The sequence below is a fragment of the Leopardus geoffroyi genome, chromosome D1, assembly GCF_018350155.1.
Source record: "Leopardus geoffroyi isolate Oge1 chromosome D1, O.geoffroyi_Oge1_pat1.0, whole genome shotgun sequence".
Classification (NCBI taxonomy): domain Eukaryota; kingdom Metazoa; phylum Chordata; class Mammalia; order Carnivora; family Felidae; genus Leopardus; species Leopardus geoffroyi.
This window is the reverse complement of record NC_059329.1, coordinates 88,990,186-89,011,109: the sequence shown is the minus strand read 5'-3', so window position 1 is coordinate 89,011,109 and position 20,924 is coordinate 88,990,186. Positions and strand designations below refer to the sequence as shown.

The 20,924-nt window shown below is 38.2% G+C and overlaps 1 protein-coding gene across 4 annotated transcripts in view; it reads right to left on the bottom strand.

Annotated features, from left to right (window-relative positions):
• PDHX (pyruvate dehydrogenase complex component X) overlaps window positions 1-20,924 on the bottom strand; it is a 73,992-nt gene that overhangs the window by 13,398 nt on the left and 39,670 nt on the right. For all 4 annotated transcript variants that reach the window (XM_045484935.1, XM_045484932.1, XM_045484933.1 and 1 more), the window contains 4 exons: window positions 20,392-20,490; window positions 11,851-12,025; window positions 9,443-9,590; window positions 1,603-1,661 (listed from right to left, as the gene is read on the bottom strand). In XM_045484935.1, coding sequence (XP_045340891.1) covers window positions 1,603-1,661; window positions 9,443-9,590; window positions 11,851-12,025; window positions 20,392-20,490 — 481 coding nt within the window. The remainder of the gene's footprint in view (window positions 1-1,602; window positions 1,662-9,442; window positions 9,591-11,850; window positions 12,026-20,391; window positions 20,491-20,924) is intronic.

The window sequence follows — 20,924 nt, the reverse complement described above, 5'->3', positions numbered from 1 at the left end:
AGTTATGTCCAAATCCAACTCTAGAACTCCTACCTCGAACCTGCTCCTCTCTCACATTCCCAATCTCTACACGTGGAAAGCTCCATTCCTCCCAATGCTTGGGCTAAAGCCCTTGTCCTTTCTCTCACACTCCACATCCAATCCATCAGTCAATTTTGTTGGCTCTACTTTGAAACGTATCCAAAATCTCACCTTCACCCTAGCCACCCTCCTAGCTGCCACCTGAGTCCACACCACTGTCAGGGTCCACAGCCTCCCAGGAGAGCACTGCTGCCCCCTGGCCTCTCTAAAGGCTGCATTCCTCAAACCACCAGAACAGTCACTCCTTTTTCTTTGTAAAGGTGAAGTAGACCGTCAGTCCTCTCTCAATCCCCTCCAAAGGCTTCCTTCCCCTTCATAATAAAATCCCTAGTCCTTTCCATGGCCACCAAGGCTTCACCTACTGCAGGGCCCTCTCCACATTCCCTCTTTTAATATCATCTGTTCAATCTCATCTCCTACCTTCTCTCTCCGAGGCACACTTTGTCCCTGGGGCCATGTCTCAAAGGCAGCACTCGCCCCTCCCAGCCGTTGCGTCTGCAGTTCCCTCGGCCTGGAGCACTCTTCTACCAGGTGTGTCTGTGGCTCACGCCCTCTTTTTTGGGCCTTGGCTCAGTTATCACCTTGCCAGAGAGGCCTTCCTTGCCTAACTGTGCACAATGACACCCCTACTCCGCTTTCTCTTGCTCCTCAATACTTTCACTATCTGACAAATACCGGTCTCTTCCATCCAGAGTGTAAGCCCCAGGAGAGCAGAGAACATGTAGGCTTTCGTTCACTATTGTACCTCTAATGCCTACAAAGTACTCAGCACAACACCGGGGATCAATTCGTATTTGCTGAATGGTCTCTGTTCTGCTATAATTAGTTGTAAGCCCCACTGATTCTCAGTTTCATTTGTATTACTGAGGGGGTGAGACTATATGATATATTTTTAGCAATAATGTTATAAAATTTTGGGGACTTGGGGCGCCTGGGTGGCGCAGTCGGTTAAGCGTCCGACTTCAGCCAGGTCACGATCTCGCGGTCCGTGAGTTCGAGCCCCGCGTCAGGCTCTGGGCTGATGGCTCAGAGCCTGGAGCCTGTTTCCGATTCTGTGTCTCCCTCTCTCTCTGCCCCTCCCCCGTTCATGCTCTGTCTCTCTCTGTCCCAAAAATAAATAAACGTTAAAAAAAAAAAAAAATTTAAAATTTTGGGGACTTAAAAATCAGAGTTCCATTTATCATATAAAAATCCCAAGACATGAGACTATTTAAAATTTTTTTTTAATGTTTGTTAATTTTTGAGAGACAGAGAGATAGAGCACGACTGAGGGAGAGGCAGAGAGAGAGAGAGAGAGAGACAGAGAGAGACAGACAGAGACAGAGACAGAGAGAGAGACACTTCTAATCTAAAGCAGGCTCCAGGCTCTGAGCTGTCAGCACAGAGCCCGACACGGGGTTCAAACTCAGAAGCCATGAGATCATGACCTGAGCCAAAGTCGGATGCACAACCGACTGAGCCACCCAGCCGCCCCAACATGAGACTAAAAGAAGCCAAAATTATTTGGGGTCTGCTACTTACTTTAAGGGTAACAGCTGCTGCCTTGATGATAAAATCATTTACTGATACTTTAATGTCATCTGAAAGAAAAACAAGCATATCAAAATTAGGGTTCATAATGAAACTTTAACATTGACCATTATGATTGCACACTTATTCATTAACAAACCATAATGAAAAATATTGTAAGTTTTTGTTTATTCGCTTAGCAAAATTTCCCTGATTAGAAAAACTTATATGAGGCCCTGGATAAATAATATTAGCCATACATGTAGACAACTACTTCTGGAACTTGATTATAATTCTTTTAAAGCTTAGATATCATATACAAGAACTTGAAGGATACATTATAACCGTAATTAGAAAGAACCAACTCCTATCTCTCTAAAAACACAAATGGTCTCTCTATATAGATTCAGATGATTCATTTTTTTCTCTCATCCTTTTCAAATGTCTTCATTCTGCATGAGCTTTATAATATATTGATTATACTAGAACAGTGGTAACACAGTCACTTTAAAGATATCTATATCTATCTATCTATCTATCTATCTATCCATTCATCCATCTAGAAAGAAATTTCTTACTAATGGAGTGGACACCAAAAAAATTTAAGACCAATGAGCTGCTTTTTAACTTAACAAAACAGGATATAGCAAAGGCCAAAGATGAAGCAATGTTGGCACACGTCCTGGTGCAACGAACAAAATGAGGTTTTCTGTCTAGTTTTATGGTGATTCCATTAAATCAATTTCCTTCCAGTATACATAATGATTTCAAGGTAAAGCTGAAGTCCCCTCCCTTCCCACAGAGCTGATCATAACTTAAGCATTTGATTTATACTTTTGCTTTTCCAGGTGGGTAGGAAAGTATTGAAAAATGTAAACTACACTTGATTCTCCATTGCAATGGCTTCTAGACAAAGCGTTTAAGATAAAGATCTTGTCAATGGTATGTGGCAAGATAAACAAATCCCGTTACTATAGTATCATGGAATTTTATATGAACAATAGCTCATTCCCAAGGCATGCTGGAGATTTCAGAAAGACACTAGATGAATTACCATAAACCCAAATACTGCCAAACTGTCACGGTAAGAGTCACCTGCTCATCCAAATCATTGCTCTTTTAATTCAGATTTCCAGAGACAGAAATATTTTTGTTTGCTTGTTTTAAACCTCTTTATGAGTAGAAATGTGAGTGGGTTTCCAGTGCTTAGAGAATTTTAATGATAACCACATATAAAAGACTTGGTCTACATAAATTCCAATAGGTGGACAGATATTAGGAACTCATTATGCTTACTCTTCATGGCTCCCTCAACCTCCTTCTCACTTTATCTACTATCCATAGGTATCCACAGTGAAGACTTCCCAAACCATCCACTGGCTGATGATTCCCAATCTACTGCCTGAGTCCACAGTGCTCACTTAAATTCTCTGCCCTCATTGTACTCCAACATTTAGTACTGTTGAGTTGATCACTTTCTTCACCTCAAAACACTGTCTCTTACTGGCTTCTGTGTCACTATATTCTCCATTGTTTTCTTCCACTCTTTACCACTTACTCATTTTCTATCCCTTCCTCTCAAAGGTGGAATCTTCCCAGGCAAGAACTTTCTGTTCCATGACTTTGATACCATTCATATGCTGATGATTCCTTCAAATGCTACCTCTAATCCCCATGCATCAGGAGCTTCAGGCTTATTATATGTCCAATTTCTCACATGACATTTCTCTTAGGCATTGAAAACCAAAAAAGTGCAAAGGAGATTTTTTCAAGTTATTTTATTTTTAACTCTTTATTATGGAAATTTTCAAATATATAGAAAGGAGACTGTTGGTGACATTGACTGAGAAGAATAAGAAATAGTTTGTGAGGGAATATCAAACATTTTCATTTGCCTATCATTACAAAACAGTGCAGACAGGCTTACAGAATACTATATTATAACTATACAAGAAAGAGGACTGGAGATAAATAATGTGGGCTCTAAGAGCCCCTCCTCCCCGAAAATTCCTAATGCAAAGACATACCAAACTTGGGACCATGAAAAGATACTAGACTAATCCATCCCTCCACTGAAATAGTACTGTTTCCTGCCTCATGAAAGGAAGAAACAAGGAAAATTATTCCCCTAATGATCTCTATATCATGACTAAGCAAGTACACTTAATATCTATAAAGAGAGATTCCAGGGTTAACTTTTTGAATACAGAGAATTTTCTTTGAAGTAGCTTTCCATTTGTTTCCTTGAACTTTTAAAAGCTGTCAGGCTGTCTTTGTATGAATTCTTCAAAGTGTGTGTCTAAATTGAAATATCAGTTCTGTTGTCACTTAACATGTAGAAACCCAGAAGAGAATGTTTTTCCCACCCTAATAGAGCAGAAGAAAAGCAGAAGTTACAAAATCACAACTTTTCTTGAGTCCATTAGGGAGCCGAGGTTACAAGGCAAACAAGTGAACTGAACGTCAAGGGTGATGGCTCCCCTCTGAGGAAGGACGAGCACACAAAATGATTAACCGCTGTTGGAATATGGGAAAGTACAGGACAAAGTATGGGACAATGTGCGTGAACAAAGGGGGTATCAGCAGACAGATGGAAACTATAAAACAGCATTCGAATGGACATCTCAGGGAAAAAAAACATGCTATCAAAGATAAAGATTTCTTTTGTTAAGATTCACAGACTAAACATAGCCAAGAAAAGAGTCAGTGACATTGAAGCTAGATCAACAAAAATTATCCAAATGGAAACACAAAGAGGAAAAAAAAAAAGGTTAAAAAAAAAAAAAAAAAGAATAGGGGATCTAAGAGCTTTAGACAATTCAAACAATTGAATATTTATAATCAGAGTTCCAAAGAGAAAACACATGAAGCAGAACATAAGTGAAATATAATGGCTAGGAGTTTTCTGAAATTAATGAAAGACAACAAACCACAAATCCAAGAAGCTGAGAGGAAACCCCAGCAGGATAAATACAGTATAAAAAAAAACGCTAAAGCATATAATAATCAAACTGCTAACGGAGAAAATCTTGAAGACAACAGCACCGGAGGGGAGACATCATTATAGAGGGGAACAGAGATATTAAGAATGGCAGCAGATATTTGGCAAGTCAGAAGATAATGGAATGGGATCTTTATTTCAAGTAGTGAAACCAAAAATCTTTTTACTCAAAACTCTATACCCAGCAGAAATACCAAAAACGAAGGAGACACACCCATCAGGATGGTTGCCAACAAGTGTTGGCAAGGATGTGGAGAAACTGGAACCCTTGGGCACACCTGATAGGAATGCAAAATGGTACAGTCACAATGGAACACAGCACGGCAGCTCCTCAAAATACTACAAATAGAATTACCATATGTTCCAGCAATACTTCTGGGATAGACCCAAGAGATGTGAAAGCAAGGACAGAGAGAGCTATGTATACCCCCATGTTCACAGCAGCATTATTGACAATAGTCAAAAGGTGGAAGCAACCCAAGTGTCCACTGACATATATAAATAAACAAAACATGGTAAATGCATACAATAGAATATTATTCAGTCTTAAAAAGGATGGAAATTCTGACACATACTACAACATGGATGAACCTTCAGAACAATACACTAAGTGAAATAAGCCAGTCACAAAAAGACAAGCCCTACATGATTCCACTCATATGAGGTACTTAAGAATAGTCAAATCCATAGAGACAGAAAGCAGAATGCTGGCTGCTAGACAAAGGTTGGGAGGAGAGGAAAATAGGAAGCTATCATTTTAGTGGGTATAGAATTTCAGTTCTGCACAATGAAGACTTCTGTGGATAAATTGCTGTGGTTGCACAGCAATGTGAAAGGATTATTATCCCTAAGCTGTGCACTTACACATGTTTAAGATGGTAAATTTTATGTTACACATATTTTGCCATAATTAATAATTAAACAAAGGGAAATACATGAAGGAGAAATAGACTTTTTCAGATAAAAGCTGAGAATTTATTGCCAGCCAACCTGTATTACAAGACACATTAAAGGAAATTCTTTAGGCAGAAGTAAATACCAGACAAGCATTTTGTATCTACATAGAGAAATGAAGAAGGCCAAAAAATGGTAAAAAGAAAATGGGCAAATGCAAAAAGACTTTTTTTCCCCGCATTTTTAAAACTCTTTTAAAGTTTATGTTTTAAACATAATTGATTTGCTAAAGCAAAAACATATCAGACATATATGCTGGTGCTTATACCACATGTGGTAATAAAACATGACAACAAAGGCACAAAGGATAGAAGGGAGAAAATGGAGTATGTTGTTGTAAAGTTCTTACATTACACACGAAGGGATGTGATACAAATTTGAAGGTAGACTGTGATGAGTTAAAGAATTATATCGTAACATTAAGGAAACCACCACATAGAAAGAGAAAGGTGAAACAGAAATAAAATGGAATTAAAAAATTAAAAAGCAACCAATCCAAAAAAAAAAAAAAAGGTAAGAAAAAACAAAGGACAAAATTACTAAATGTGAATGGTCCAAACACCTCAATTAAAAGACAGAGTATTGGGGCGCCTGGGTGGCGCAGTCGGTTAAGCGTCCGACTTCAGCCAGGTCACGATCTCGCGGTCCGTGAGTTCGAGCCCCGCGTCAGGCTCTGGGCTGATGGCTCAGAGCCTGGAGCCTGTTTCCGATTCTGTGTCTCCCTCTCTCTCTGCCCCTCCCCCGGTCATGCTCTGTCTCTCTCTGTCCCAAAAATAAATAAACGTTGAAAAAAAATAAAAATAAAAAAAAAATAAATAAAAGACAGAGTATGGATTAAATTAAAAAATAAGAAAATTATTTGCTGTCTGCAAGAAGTCAGTTTAAATATAAAGACAGGGACACCTCAGTGGCTCAGTCAGTTAAGCACCTGACTTCGGCTCAGGTCCCGATCTCGCGGTTTTTGAGTTCGAGCCCCATGTCAGCCCCATGTGCTGACAGCTCAAAGCCTGGAGCCTGCTTTGGATTCTGTGTCTCCCTCTCTCTGCCCCTCCCCCACTATTGCTCTGTCTCTCTCTCTCTCTCCCTCAAAAAAAAAAAAATAAATTTTTTTAAAAATTAAAAAATATAAAGACAGATATATTAGAAGTAAAAAGATATAAAAACATCAATCAAAGAAATTTGGACTGACTGTATCAATATCAGATAAGGAAGGCTTCAGAGTAAGAAATATTACGCCACGAATGAACAGGGACATTCCATGGCGCATCAATTCATCAGGAACACATAAAATCCTAAATGTGTTCTGTGCCTAATAACATATCTTCAAGATGATATAATACCAACAGTACTCAAAGGGAAAACAGACAAATCCTAAACGTAACCAGGGATCTCAACACTCTTCTTTCAAGAATGGACAGAACACGTAGGAAATCAGAAAGGATATGAAGACATGAACACTACTCCCAGCCAACTTCACCTGACATTTATAGAACACTCCTCAGAGGTAGAACACACATTCTTTTCAAATACACATGAAACATTCATCAAGATGGACCATATTATGACTCTAAAATCTCAACAAAAGTTAAGATTTACATCATACAAAGCATGTTCTCTAAGCACAATGGAATTAAGCAAGAAATCATAAAAGAAAGGCTGAAAAGCCCTAAATATTTGGAAATTATATTTACACTTGCAAATGATTCATGGATCAAAAGACACATCACAAGGAAAATTAGAAAACATCTTGAATAGAAAGAAAAATAAAACACATCAAATTTTGTGGAATTCATCTAAAGCACTGCTGAAAGGGACCTTAAAAGCATTATATGCTTATGTTAGCATCAAGGTTTATTATATGATATTGATCTCAGCTTTCACCTTAGAAAACTAGGAAACTAAGGAGCAAATTAAACCCAAAGCAAACAGAAAAAAAAAAAAAAGGAATAAAGGTGGGAGCAGAAACCAATGAAAAGAAAACTATAAAAACAATGAAGAAATTGTATGAAATTAGGTGATTGTTTGAAGAGATCAATAAAATTTATAAATCCCCAGCCAGATTGATCAAGAAAGTCAAAAGACACAAATTACTAATACTGAAAATGGAGACATCACTTCAGATTATATAATGTTAGAAGTAGTACATAGTAAGGTAATATTATAAACAACTTTATGCCAACGACCCCTTTATCCATAGTTCTGCTTTTCACAGTTTCAGTTACCCACAGTCAACAGCAGCCCAGAGGCAGATGATCCTCCTTCTGACATACTGTCAGAGGGTCATCAATACCCTAACACTACGTCCCAATGCCTACATCATTCACCGTGCGTCATCTCACCACGTTGGCATGTTATCACCTCACATCATAACGAGAGGGGCGAGTACAGCACAGTAAGATACTTAGAGACAGAGAGACCACATTCACTTAACTTTTATTACAGTATTCTACTACAGTGCTCCATTTTATTATGATTGTTGTTAATCTCTATGTCTAATTTTTAAGTTAAGCTTTATCATAGGTATGTATGCACAGGAGAAAACATAGTATATACAGGGTTTGGTACCATCAATGGCTGCAGGCATCCACTGGGGGTCCTGGAATGTATTCCCTGTGGATGAGGGGGGACTACTGAAAATTTTATCACTTAGATGACATAAACAAATTCCTTGAAAGACACAAACTACTAAAGCTCATTCCAGAAGAAATCGATACATCTATTTTTAAAAACTGAATTTGTAGTTAAAAGTCTTCCCACAAAGAAAATCAAAGGCCTAGATAGACAGTCTCATTGGTGAATTCTACCAAATAATTAAAAAGGAAATAAAATCAATTCTACCCAAACCTTTCAGAAAATAAAGGAGAAGGAAACATTTCCTAATTTATTCTGTGAGATCTGGTAACAAACCCAAGAAAAAACCAAACATCTTTAAGAAAACCACAGGGTAGTATTATTTATGTGCACAGGTATAACAATTCTTAGCAAAATTTTAGAAAATGGGATCAAGAAATATAGAAGAAAATTAATGATTGATGAGTTTTATACAAGGAATACAAGTTTATTCAACATCTGGAAATCAACCAAAATAATTCATCAAAATAACAGAATGAAAAAGGAAAGATTATCTCAAAAGATGCACAAAAGCATTTGACAAAATTCAACATCCGTTTATGCCTAAAACTCTCAGCAAATTAGGAATATGAATTTCCTCAATTTAAGTAATCTACAAAAAACCTACAACTAACATTAAAGACTGAATGTTTTCTCCTAAGACCAAGAACGAGGCAAAAATGTCTGCTTTTGCCATTTATATTCATCATTGTACCAGAGGTCTTAGCCAGTTCAAAAAAGCAAGAAAATGAAATCAAAGCCATACAGATAAGAAAGAAAGAAAGAAAGAAAGAAAGAAAGAAAGAAAGAAAGAAAGAAAGAAAAGAAAAGAAAAGAAAAGAAAAGAAAGAAAACATCAGTTCATGCTAAAAATTCCGAAGTCTCCCAGCAACCTTAGTTTTAACTAATTTGCTGGGAGGTACATTATAAATTTCATAACCTGAAAGTTCATTTTGAAAAAGATATAAAAAATTAAAACTTGTATAAAGAAGAGTGATATCTAAGATATATGTAAAATCTAAAACATTTTTCAATCATTTTGGATTTTTTACTTTCTAACATGTTATGGATTGCTTTGTTCAGATATCATACCAAAAACATGATTTACTCAATACAATGGAATCGGTTTGTTTCTTATAAGAAAAGTGAACCAATTCTTTTCTTTAGTACTAAAATACACCCAGATGATGAAACCAAAATAAGAAGCTGCACAATGTGCCTTTGTAAGTAGAGGATTTCACAATAGTTAGCACATGTACTGTATTAAGTAAATTTAACTTTACTAACCTCTGACCAGACTTTGTCTAGCTTTTAAAACAGCTCCAAGGTCACAGTCAGTAGTAGCATATGCATGTGGTACAGTACTTTTAGATTCAGTTAACCTCTTGGCAATAACTCTTCGAATATTGCTAGCAGGGATTTCAGTGAATGTGCCCTGCAAAGAAATTGCAATCTGTCCATTAAACCATAAATGGAAGTGGAAAAAGCAAATTCTAATACTATAATCTAGTCTCAATAACTTAACTCTTGGTAATTAAAGATTAACAGAGGAAAAATACTATTAAAAATTCTTAGTATAAGGAGGAATCTAAGAAATCCAGAGAGCTTTAATTTTATAGTATACAACTGTAGAAAAAATTGGTAAAATCCATGTCTTAGTTATATTTTTATTTATTTATTTATTTATTTTTTTCAACATTTATTCATTTTTGGGACAGAGAGAGACAGAGCATGAATGGGGGAGGTGCAGAGAGAGAGGGAGACACAGAATCGGAAACAGGCTCCAGGCTCCGAGCCATGAGCCCAGAGCCCGACGTGGGGCTCGAACTCACGGACCGCGAGATCGTGACCTGGCTGAAGTCGGACGCTTAACCGACTGCGCCACCCAGGCGCCCCACATGTCTTAGTTATAAATGAGAATCTTATGTTACTTTGTATAAGATGATCAAAAAGAAATCTACCAGGTCATGAATAATTCTCCCATGGGTGTGTGTATGGGACAGAGACAGACAGACACACACATACCACTGTAAGCAGCTTGTTACAAATAACACTTAATAAAACTCAAAGCATCCAACACATCAACAAACCAACAACAGACAATTCCTACTTATAAAAATGGTGTGCAGTAGAAAAAGATAATGTACTGGATAATCTGCCAAACTATTTCTATTTTGGTTTGTAATTTAAAAAGAAATCACATGAGTATCATATTTCCTAAAAATTCATAATAAAAAGTCTAAGTGAGATAATAAAATCTTCCTATAACTTACTATAGCTTTTCCACTCTGTTCTTTGAAACTCTAACAAAAAGCAGGATGGACATAAAACTACCTGTGATTCCTTCCTTGTCCTTCACTCCCCTCTGGGACTAGATCACAGTCACTTCTAATCAAGCAGCTAAAAATATACCTGAGTCCTTAGGAAACTAAACACTTTATGTTAGTAAAGTATTTGTTCAGATAGAATGAATGCTCTCTGTATACCATAAAAATTTGAAAGTAAGGTTTATCTTCCTAATTTGAATAATCTACTTCTTAAAAACATAAGATTTGATTACACATAAATTTTTTGTATATGAAGTCACGAATCATGAATTTACATTAAAAATTGTTTCCCATGAAATTTATACTGTTTGCAAATTCTTTAAAATACTATACTGGAATATATTTCTCCATTAGAAAGAGCAAGATAGGTTTGTTTATTTAAGTGCCCAGTTTTTTTTTCCCTTTCAGTTTTACATGAACCTGATTATCCTGCATTTCTTCTGATGGGAAACAAATGACATGAAAGATACTAAGAAAGGGAGGTAAAAAGAGGCAAAATGGAATATTCTGACAACAAAAAAGGGCTGTTACTGCCTCCCTCTGAGAAAGAATGACTAGCTATACAGTCTCTATAGTTCTTCACAGTCAGAGTATCAATTCCCTCAGTCAAGGGGCGCCTGGGTGGCTCAGCCTGTTGAGCGTCCGACTTCGGGTCAGGTCACCATCTAATGGTCCGTGAGTTCAGGCCCCACATCAGGCTCCAGCTGACACTGTAGAGCCTGCTTTGGATCCTCTGTCCCCCTCTCTCTCTGCCAATCTCCCGCTCATGCTCTTTCTCTCTCAAAAATAAAAATAAACATTAAAATAAAACAGCCACAGATGAGGGCTAGTGGTGGCTACCAACTATTAGTACCACACCAGAGAAAAGCTACGTGAAAAGCAGCATGATTAAAGAGCCTGCTTATATGGCACTGGACTTGAAAGTTAGCACCACACAAACTGGGTTTGTGCTAGGAGTCCGCACAACATGAAGTATCTGGAGAATTTTTTCTTTATCACTGTTAGCTACTACTAAAATGGATTGGTAGAATTACACGTAAAACAGACAGCTGGGGTGCCTGGGTGGTTCAGTGAGTTAAGTGTCTGACTCTTAATTTTGGCTCAAGTCATGATCTCGCAGTCTCCTGAGTATGAGCCCCTAGTTGGGCTCTGGACTGACGGTGCAGAGCCTGCTTGGGCTTCTTTCTCTCTCTCTCTCTCTCTCTCTCTCTGCCCCTCCCCCACTCATGATGTCTCTCTCTCTCTCTCTCTCTCAAAATAAATAAACTAATTTAAAAAAACCCCAAAAAACAGACAGTAATGGTTCTTATTGGGTTCCTAGTTCTCACTTAAGTCCGAAAACATAAAAATCTATTCAAATGATATTACCACTACATTCGGTTGTCCAGGAGTTGAGACCGGTGGGATCATCGGCCGTGTGTATGGTGGCGTGGCCATGGCCTGTGGGGGCAGAGGCACTGCAGGAGCAGCTAGAGGGGCTGGGGTGGGTCTGGATTCAGTAATCTTGCCCGTTTCTTTCAACTGGACCAGTTTGAGAGCATCCCTGAAGAGAGAGATAACCACGATTAGCAACAAGGAATAGAAGAGAACGTTTAGAAAATGGAGATAAGGAGGGAAGGTACTGAAATAGAGAGATGTCAAGGTTGTGATGCAAAATGAATTACTTGAGTTACACAAGCAAATCTTATCTGGTCTGCTGATTCATATTATTCACCCAATGGCTACAATATTTGGACATTTTCAAAAACCAAACAATTTGAATTATATCAAAGTTTTGGGCGTAGATATCTTTAAAAAGGAAATTAGTCCTTTTCTGGGGGAGGGGGGTGTCATTTGGTAGATGAACAGTTCTTAAACCATACTCTCATTCTTTATACTTGTCAAATAATTTTCACATGGCATTCAGAAAATGTCAAGTTTCTGATGACTTTTATTAGTATATTTACTAAATTACTGGTGTAAATAACCTTGTTATGGTCAGAAACTCATACCATTTTAAATATTGCTCAAAATGTTAACAGCATCATCTCATGAAATAAACCTAATCCACAGCATCATTCAGAATGAAAGATAACTAAACTAGTAACAGACTTACCCTGCATTAAAGGTATCTTTGTTTTTTAAAAGGCTGTAAGTGGATTACTAAATATATCAAGCTTTCAATTTATGCTAAGTTATAGTGGGTATGAAATAGTACATTTTCTTAAACAAAATGCCTTCTTGAAAATTATAATACCTGACAATTTAAAAGAACTCTTTTCAAAAACAGAATTTTATAGTAAAAAAAAATGTTTTAATCTAAAAACTTTTTCAAAAAGGTTTTATGTAATCTAAAAACAACTTCAGGGTGACACTAATTTAAAGGCAATTTACATCCTTTAAATTTCTCAAACACGGTTAATTATTTGTTATTGTTTACTGAAAGAATTGCTGAGGGGAAAAACCTAGCATCTGCCAGGCATGTCTGAAATTATCCTTCCCCGAACAAAACCTTTTTACTTAATATGGCAACATGGTAGGCAGAATTCTGAGACGGATGACCCCAACATTCTTGTATACACAGAATTATTATCTGGTTACACACCCTGCATAATCCCTCGTGTAGGCCTGTGAGTATGATGGATGCCGCTCCCATGATTAGGTTACATTATGTGACAAACGTGACAGATTTTGTACACACAATTCAGGTCCCAAATCAGCTGACATGAAGTTAATCAAAAAGCAAAAGGAAAATTACCCTGGCAGGATCAGACACATCAGATAAGCCCTTTAAAAGGAACCAGAAATTCTTTCAAGAAGAGATTTGAACGGAGAGAGACTCTCCTGCGGGCACCGGAGAAGCAAACAGGCATTTGTGAACAGCCCGGGGAGATGAGCATGTGGCAAGGACCTGAAGGAGGTCTCGAGGAGCTAAGACCAGTCAGTCCTTGGCTAAGACCCAGTAAGGGGCTAGAGTCCAACAGCCCCAAGGAACTGAATTCAGCCAACAACCACGTGAGCCTGGAAGAGGACTCCAACCTTCAGATGAAGCCCAAACCCTGGGCCAACACCTTGATTTCAACCTTGTGACTATAAGCTGAGAACCCAGCCATGCTGGGCCCGGGCTTCTGACCTACAGAATTGTTAGACGATAAATAAACGTTTTAAGTTACTAAGCTTGTTGTAATTTGTTATGCAGCAACAGAAAATTGACCCAGGGAGGAATGCTCCAACCTGGGGCACATTATTAGAGGAATCCCCCAATGGGTCCTAATAGCATTTTTAGGAAGGAGGGTCCATGCTTTATACCCGGTCCAGAAAGGGGTGCATGGAGTTAACACCAAATATAACTTACTTGCTTCAAAGTTAAAGAGCTGACATTTAATATGAGAGGTCAGCTGACGAAGAAACCTTAAATGTTTTATCATCTTGGATCCTTAACTAAGCATTCAAAGTGGGAGTAAAAGGGGCACCTAGGTGGCTCAGTCGGTTAAGCATCCAACCTCAGCTCAGGTCATGATCTCGCAGTCGTGGGTTCGAGCCCCACGTCGGGCTCTGTGCTGACAGCTCGGAGGCCGGAGGCTGCTTAGGATTCTGTGTCTTCCTCTCTCTCTGCCCCTCCCCTGCTTGTGCTCTGTCTCTCTCTCTCTCTCTCTCTCTCTCAAAAATAAACATTAAAAAAATTTTTTTTAAGTGGGAGTAAAAGTGGAAAAATTAGCCTCTTATGTATGTATTGTGTTTATGCTAATTACATAATTTCATACCAGGCCTGTGAGGGAGGTATTATTATTCCCAATTCAAAGATGAGTAAGTAGGCTCAGGGAGGTTAAATTCCAAGTCTAAGTCAGTATTTCTCAATCACCTACTCTGTTCCACGTGTCAAGGATACAGTGTTAAACAAGACACTCCATCAAACAGCTTTATTCTCTGTTATGTTAATCAGGCAAACAAATGACAGATAGTGATGTACTATGAAAAAAATAAAGCAGAATAACAGGATGAGTGACGGGTGAGGATGGGGGGCGCCTGGGTGGCTCAGTAGGGTAAGCGTCTGACTCTTGATTTCGGCTCAGGTCAGGATCTCACAGTTCATGAGACCAAGCCCTGCATCGGGCTCCATGCTGTCAGTGTGGATTCTCTCTCTCCATCCCTCTCTGCACCCTCCCCACCACTGCTTGCGCTCTCTCTCTCTCTCTCAAAATACATAAACTTAAAAAAAATAAATAAAATAGGGCAGATGGTCAGGGAATGCCTGAGGAGGTGGTATTCACGTGGAAAGATGAAGGAGCAAGCCTCGAGAAGAGCCCGGAGAAGCATGTTTCCAGGCAGGGAGAGCAGCCAGGGAAAAGGCCTCTCTTAAGAACAGAAGGCAGGTGGGCACGAAGAGAGCAGTGAACAAGGGGAGGGGGTTAAAAGATGAAGCTGGAGAGGTGGGCAGCAAGCAGCCGCCAGGGCTGGCATCAAACCCAGGTATGGCCAACTTCAAAGCCTGTGCACGTTCTGCAACTTTTCTAACACCTCTATGCACATAGTATGCAAATATAAACCACGGCACAGTCAGAATAATTTTTTCTCACATGAACAGATCAGAATAGAATTCAGCACATCTAGGATTAACAGCAAGTCTGGGACTGAATGAAAAAATGCAATCTATGTAATCCAAAGCTAAACGTAGGCAGTGCTGGTTTTCAGGGCATGGGCAACAACACAGTGACGGGAACAGAAAGGACCGGGGAGAGGAGGAGATACGCGGCCTAGGGAATGACCTTGTGTACCGTTAAGGCCTTGAAGAACAAGCTTACTTCTGTTTGGAAATTAATTTTTAATTTAGATTTAGAACCAAAAGCACCAGTTTCCAGTTAATTATGATAACATTTACATATGAAGTAAATGACTGGCAGCATCATTTCTGGGGATTTATGCCATGAGCCAAAACCCTAGCCAGATAAATAAAAATATGAGCATGGATATATAAGGCCTCTCTGTTGATTCAGAAAAATGCCTTCAATAGAAGATACTTAGCTTTTAAAGGTTCTTACAAATCACAGGTGAACGTTACTAGTCTCTTCCCATTATATAAAATACATCTCTCTCACAAAACCTATTACTAATCTGGGTTTTAAATCAAATTACAGTTTAGTATCAGAGTGGCATATCTAAAATACATTTTATTTTCTTTATATGGGGATCACTAGTTTACTCTCAGTTATCAGTTAAAAATAAGCAGATAAAAATAAGAGGTAAAGAGACGAAAGAATCTAAAATGCCTGAATACACTGATTTAAGACTGGTCACACTAAACTGACACATCTTTATTTTTTTTTTTATTTTTTTAATCTTTATTTATTTTTGAGAGAGAGCACGTGCGAGAGCGAGCGGGGGAGGGGCAGAGAGAGAGGGAGACACAGAATCCAAAGCAGGCTCCAGGTTGAACTGTCAGCACAGAGCCAGACGTGGGGCTCAAACCCACGAGCCGTGAGATCACGACCTGAGCCGCAGTCGGGCGCTCAACCGACTGAGCCACCAGATGCCCCTAAACTGACACTATCAGCATAGGTATTACTATTTTATCAAGAAAAAAAATAGTTTAGTTTCATTCTTGTAGTAATTAAGATTCTTGGGTAGAACAGCTCTTAGTAAAGAATAAAAGAAGTCATTAATCATAAACAAGAAAACAGAAAATCAATTCTGGCCACTGCTTCACAGTCAGCTTTTATTGCTAATTTCACACTTACATACCTCGTAAAGTATAAATGTTAACTATTGTTTAATAATAGCCAACAATTTAGTTTCTATAATGCAGAGAATGATTTTAATGATTCTGTCCATGAAATAATTAATCAGACTAGACTGAAGAATTAGGTAGGCATTAAAAGGTCTAAAAATTAGGAGAGAAACAAATACACCACACACTTCTGCAGAACGGCAGAAGGCACCTTGGTGGTTCACTCAGGGTAGAATCTTCTCTACCAGGATCCCTTAGAGAGTAATTCATTTGGGTGGGCAATGACTTAGTTTTCAAAAGAAATACTACTACAAGAATGCTAGACACTTGCCTGTCACACTGGTCAGATTTTTGATGCTGTGATACGAATACAAACATTAACTACAACTATGATTTAAGACACAGATATACCAAAGATGTTAGGTTACAGGCAAAGAACTTAATATATTCTCTCTCAAGGTGGCCCCAGCGCTCGTTTTCCTAAAATACTACATACACAGGCAAAACAAAGTCCATATGCTTTTGCGCAACATATATTCTGAGCGATATGTTTGAGCAACATTAAAATAGCAACCCTAACACTTAGGATCTACTTCATAAATACAATGCATCAGACGCACTTCTTCAGCAGTTGGAACTGATTTTTCTATTCTACTTGCATTTTTAGTTAACAGTGGAAAAAGGAAGGATGTCCCTCCAAATTCCAAGAATGTGTGCTAAGGGATTTGGGGGGAAGCTTATGTCAAAGCCTGCAGTTTTTCAATCTTATCAGAATATGACATTTTTTTTTTTTAATTTTTTTTTTTCAACGTTTATTTATTTTTGGGACAGAGAGAGACAGAGCATGAACGGGGGAGGGGCAGAGAGAGAGGGAGACACAGAATCGGAAACAGGCTCCAGGCTCTGAGCCATCAGCCCAGAGCCCGACGCGGGGCTCGAACTCACGGACCGCGAGATCGTGACCTGGCTGAAGTCGGACGCTTAACCGACTGCGCCACCCAGGCGCCCCAGAATATGACATTTTTGTAGATGACAGCAAGTCAAAGTTTCTCCCAAAGTCCACCTTAATGTTAAACTCAAAACACAGGCATCTTTAGTAGCATACAAAGCAAAAATCCTGAATAATGCATGCTTTCAAGGATCTGTTTTTCCCACGAAATCTTTTGTAATGTGTCAAATTTTGAAGACCAAAGGTTGACTCCCTTATGATGCAGAGTTAAAGAATAAGGACAGGAAAGAGAACTGGATATGAGGAGGAGGAAGATGGCAAAAATATTAAACATGTAACTCTATTTTAATAGTGCTGCCTTTGGGCATACAGCAAGACAATACTATTTTGTTCTCTTTAATAAATGTTACATTACTGTTATAACTTCAACTGAGGTTTAAAAAAAAAGGTATTTGGGGGCACCTGGGTGTCTTGGTCAGTTAAGCGTCCGACTTTGGCTCAGGTCATGATCTCACAGTTCGTGAGTTCGAGCCCCGCGTCGGGCTCTGTGCTGACAGCTCAGAGCCTGGAGCCTGTTTCAGATTCTGTGTCTCCCTCTCTCTGACCCTCCCCCGTTCATGCTCTGTCTCTCTCTGTCTCAAAAATAAATAAACGTTAAAAAAAAAATAAAAATAAAAAAAAGGTATTTGTTCATCACATATGTATTAAGCACACATGGAAAGAGAAGGGAGAAATGAAGAAAGCACTATTTCATTCCTGAACTGCCTTCTAAAATGTCACCTGATAACCAACTTCAAAGACTTTTCTCAGATCACACATTCTTAACTTTTTATCTAGTTCCTAGATATCCTCCAAAACAGGAATTTCAGCCTTCTAAAAGTTTACCTCCTGATTATCTCAATTATAACTACTGCTCTACTACCTACCAAACCTCCCTCTCTAGTTCCAAAGTGTTTCCTGCAAACAACATTCACCTCGCTGATCCTGATGCCTGCGCAGCTCATCAGCACTGATAATAAGCTTCAGAGCTACCCCATCACTCACGCCACTGAGACGAATACTTTCCCAAAGCCCTTATTGTATTTATGGAGCCAAAATTTCATGACCCGGATCAGAATCCCAACTTCAGTCCTTGACTGGTTGCCATCCTGGTCTATGCTCCACATTCAGTCCTTTACGAAGGCTTCTGGATTCTGTCCGTAGAACACTGTCTGCGTCAGAAATCTCTCTTTTACTTCTTCCACACACATTCAAGCATTTTTTATCTTTTACCTGAATTACTTTATAAGCCTATTAATTTATCTCCTTACCTCAAGTATTTTCCTACTCCAATTTATCTTATGCAAATTTGCAAAATTAATCCTTCTAAGGTACAGCTATGATTATTTTACATTTCACCAAATCTTACTCGATGATTAATGAATTAAATATAGACTCTTTGTCCCATCCCTCAGAAATATAGGTGAGTATCCCTGGTTATGAAGAAAGATGCTTTATCCCATTTTTACAGGGAGTTTACTGAAGCATAGACTGGTAGATTAATAAAATTAAGGTATGAATAGTAGATACGAAATAGGGATTAATGTGGGAGAAAAACTAGGCTTAACTGGCTATCGAGATACTTAATTTTAATTTTTTATGGCTACGTTTTTAGGTCCTTTAACTAAAAATTCACAGCCTAGGATGCTCTTTTTCAGTCAGGAGTCAGGACAGCTGATTTCCTGCTCATGAAGTATGGCAGAACTTCATAGGATGTGTTTAAGAGAACCACAGACACATGTTTGATGAGCAAATCAATAAGGCTATAATACAGATAAATGAGACTATCTAAGAATTAAGGAGGTACCGCTCTGCATAAAAATAATACACAAACATAAACTAATGTTTTAATGAAGACTAAAATAACCAATGGGAAAAAAAAAAAAAAAAAAAAAAGAAAGGTCCCTTGGTCCAGCACTGCCACTTAATAGTTTCGTAACCCTTGCCCCATTGCAACTTAAAAACTTTTAAGCCAGTATCACCGATCACTTTTTATCAATATTATATGAACAGGGAATAAGCATATTGTTTTAAGACATTAACTCAATTTGAGGAATTTAATATTACTGCCATAGAAATATAACATACATCACTACTGCAATTTTACATTAGTTCATATGCCTAAAGGATTAACCTTTGTCTTCCCAATAGACCAAGTTTGAATAGAGCAGGCGCTATCTGTTCTCATACACTCCTGAAAGAAACAAAATTTAAACAAATGGTAAAACATATCAGTGTTCTTGAACAGGAAGACTCAGGATCATCAAGATATCAATTCTTCCCCAACGTAACTTACAATGCGATACAATCCCAATAAAAACACCATCATCCCCCTGCGGAGTCTCGTCAGCAGGGCAAATGAATGGTTTAAAATTCATTTGGAAGAATAATAAGAATAAACCAAGAAAGCTGGTCTATTGAAAAAGAAGAGCAAGGATAACTCTATCAAATTTTAAATCTTACTTGAGAATATTTATAATTAAGAGTGTGGTACTAAGCAAGTGAGGTACTAACTCATGGACAGTGAGATCAGTGCAACAGAAGACCTAAGAGGGCCAACTGCATATGGAAATCTCTTTGGTCATATCATTGACTAAATTCCAAACAGAAAAGAATGAAAGTATTTTTAAAAGTATATGATCTAGGTTTTAAAAATTTAAATGTGATCGCTAACTTATTTCAAGTAAACATAAAACAATACAAAGGTTCACCACTCTGCACTCTAATTTTCTGCATTTATCACCATTTCTAAGGATCTGGCTTTGTTACCAAATTAGAACTGTTCTTCACTAATGCTGTAATTATTCAGAAACAACCCTTGCACAGAATATAATTTTACACTGCCAAAGCAATTAAAAATACAAAAGAACAGTATACATCCTTTTAAATCTTAACACTGAATAAGCTCTTCTTAAAATACTTTCAGAAAAGGATGATCATGATAAATAATGGAATTGGTTGTTACAAAAAGCACAAACAGGGGCACCTGGGTGGCTTGGTTGGTTAAACGTCTGACTCTTGATTTCAGCTCAGGTCATGATCTCACAGTTTTGGGAGTTTGAGCCCCGTGTCGGGCTTTGCACTGACAGTGCAGAGCCTGCTTGGGACTCTCTTTCTGTCCCTCCCCTGCTTGCCCGCCCTCTCTGTCTCTCTCTAAATAAATAAATAAACTTAAAAAATTTTTTTTTAATTAAAAAAAAAAAAAGCACAAACATACTCTTTAGTGAATATCCCCCGAGGGCCAGTGGCTGTGCCCTGGCTAGCATCCAGGGAGTGTTTTTCCAGAATATTACGGGCAGCTGGACTTAAACGGAACCTAAGAAGAAAACATGAAGAGATTAAGGAAACCAATAAACACTTAAGTTTGAATCAAATGTACGTAAACGTCAACAATTTTGCTGAAACTTAGAAAAATAAAAACTTACAATGAAATTAAAATGATTCCCAGAGATAGTCACGGTAAAATAATCTGTACGAATCTGGTTTACTTTACTACCAAAACATTTCATACAAAGTTACTTAGTTACTATTTCAAAATACTCTTTCAATAAGAGTAAATATTCAGGGTGCCTGGGTGGCTCAATCGGTTGAGTGTCCAACTCTTAATTTCAGCTCAGGTCATGATTCCAGAGTCAGGACCCTGTGTCATGAGGATTGTCAAGGATTGAGCCCTGCGTTGGGCTCCGCGCTGAGCCTGCTTAAGATTCTCATTCTCTCTCTCTGTCTGTCTCTCTGTCTCTCCCCCTCTGC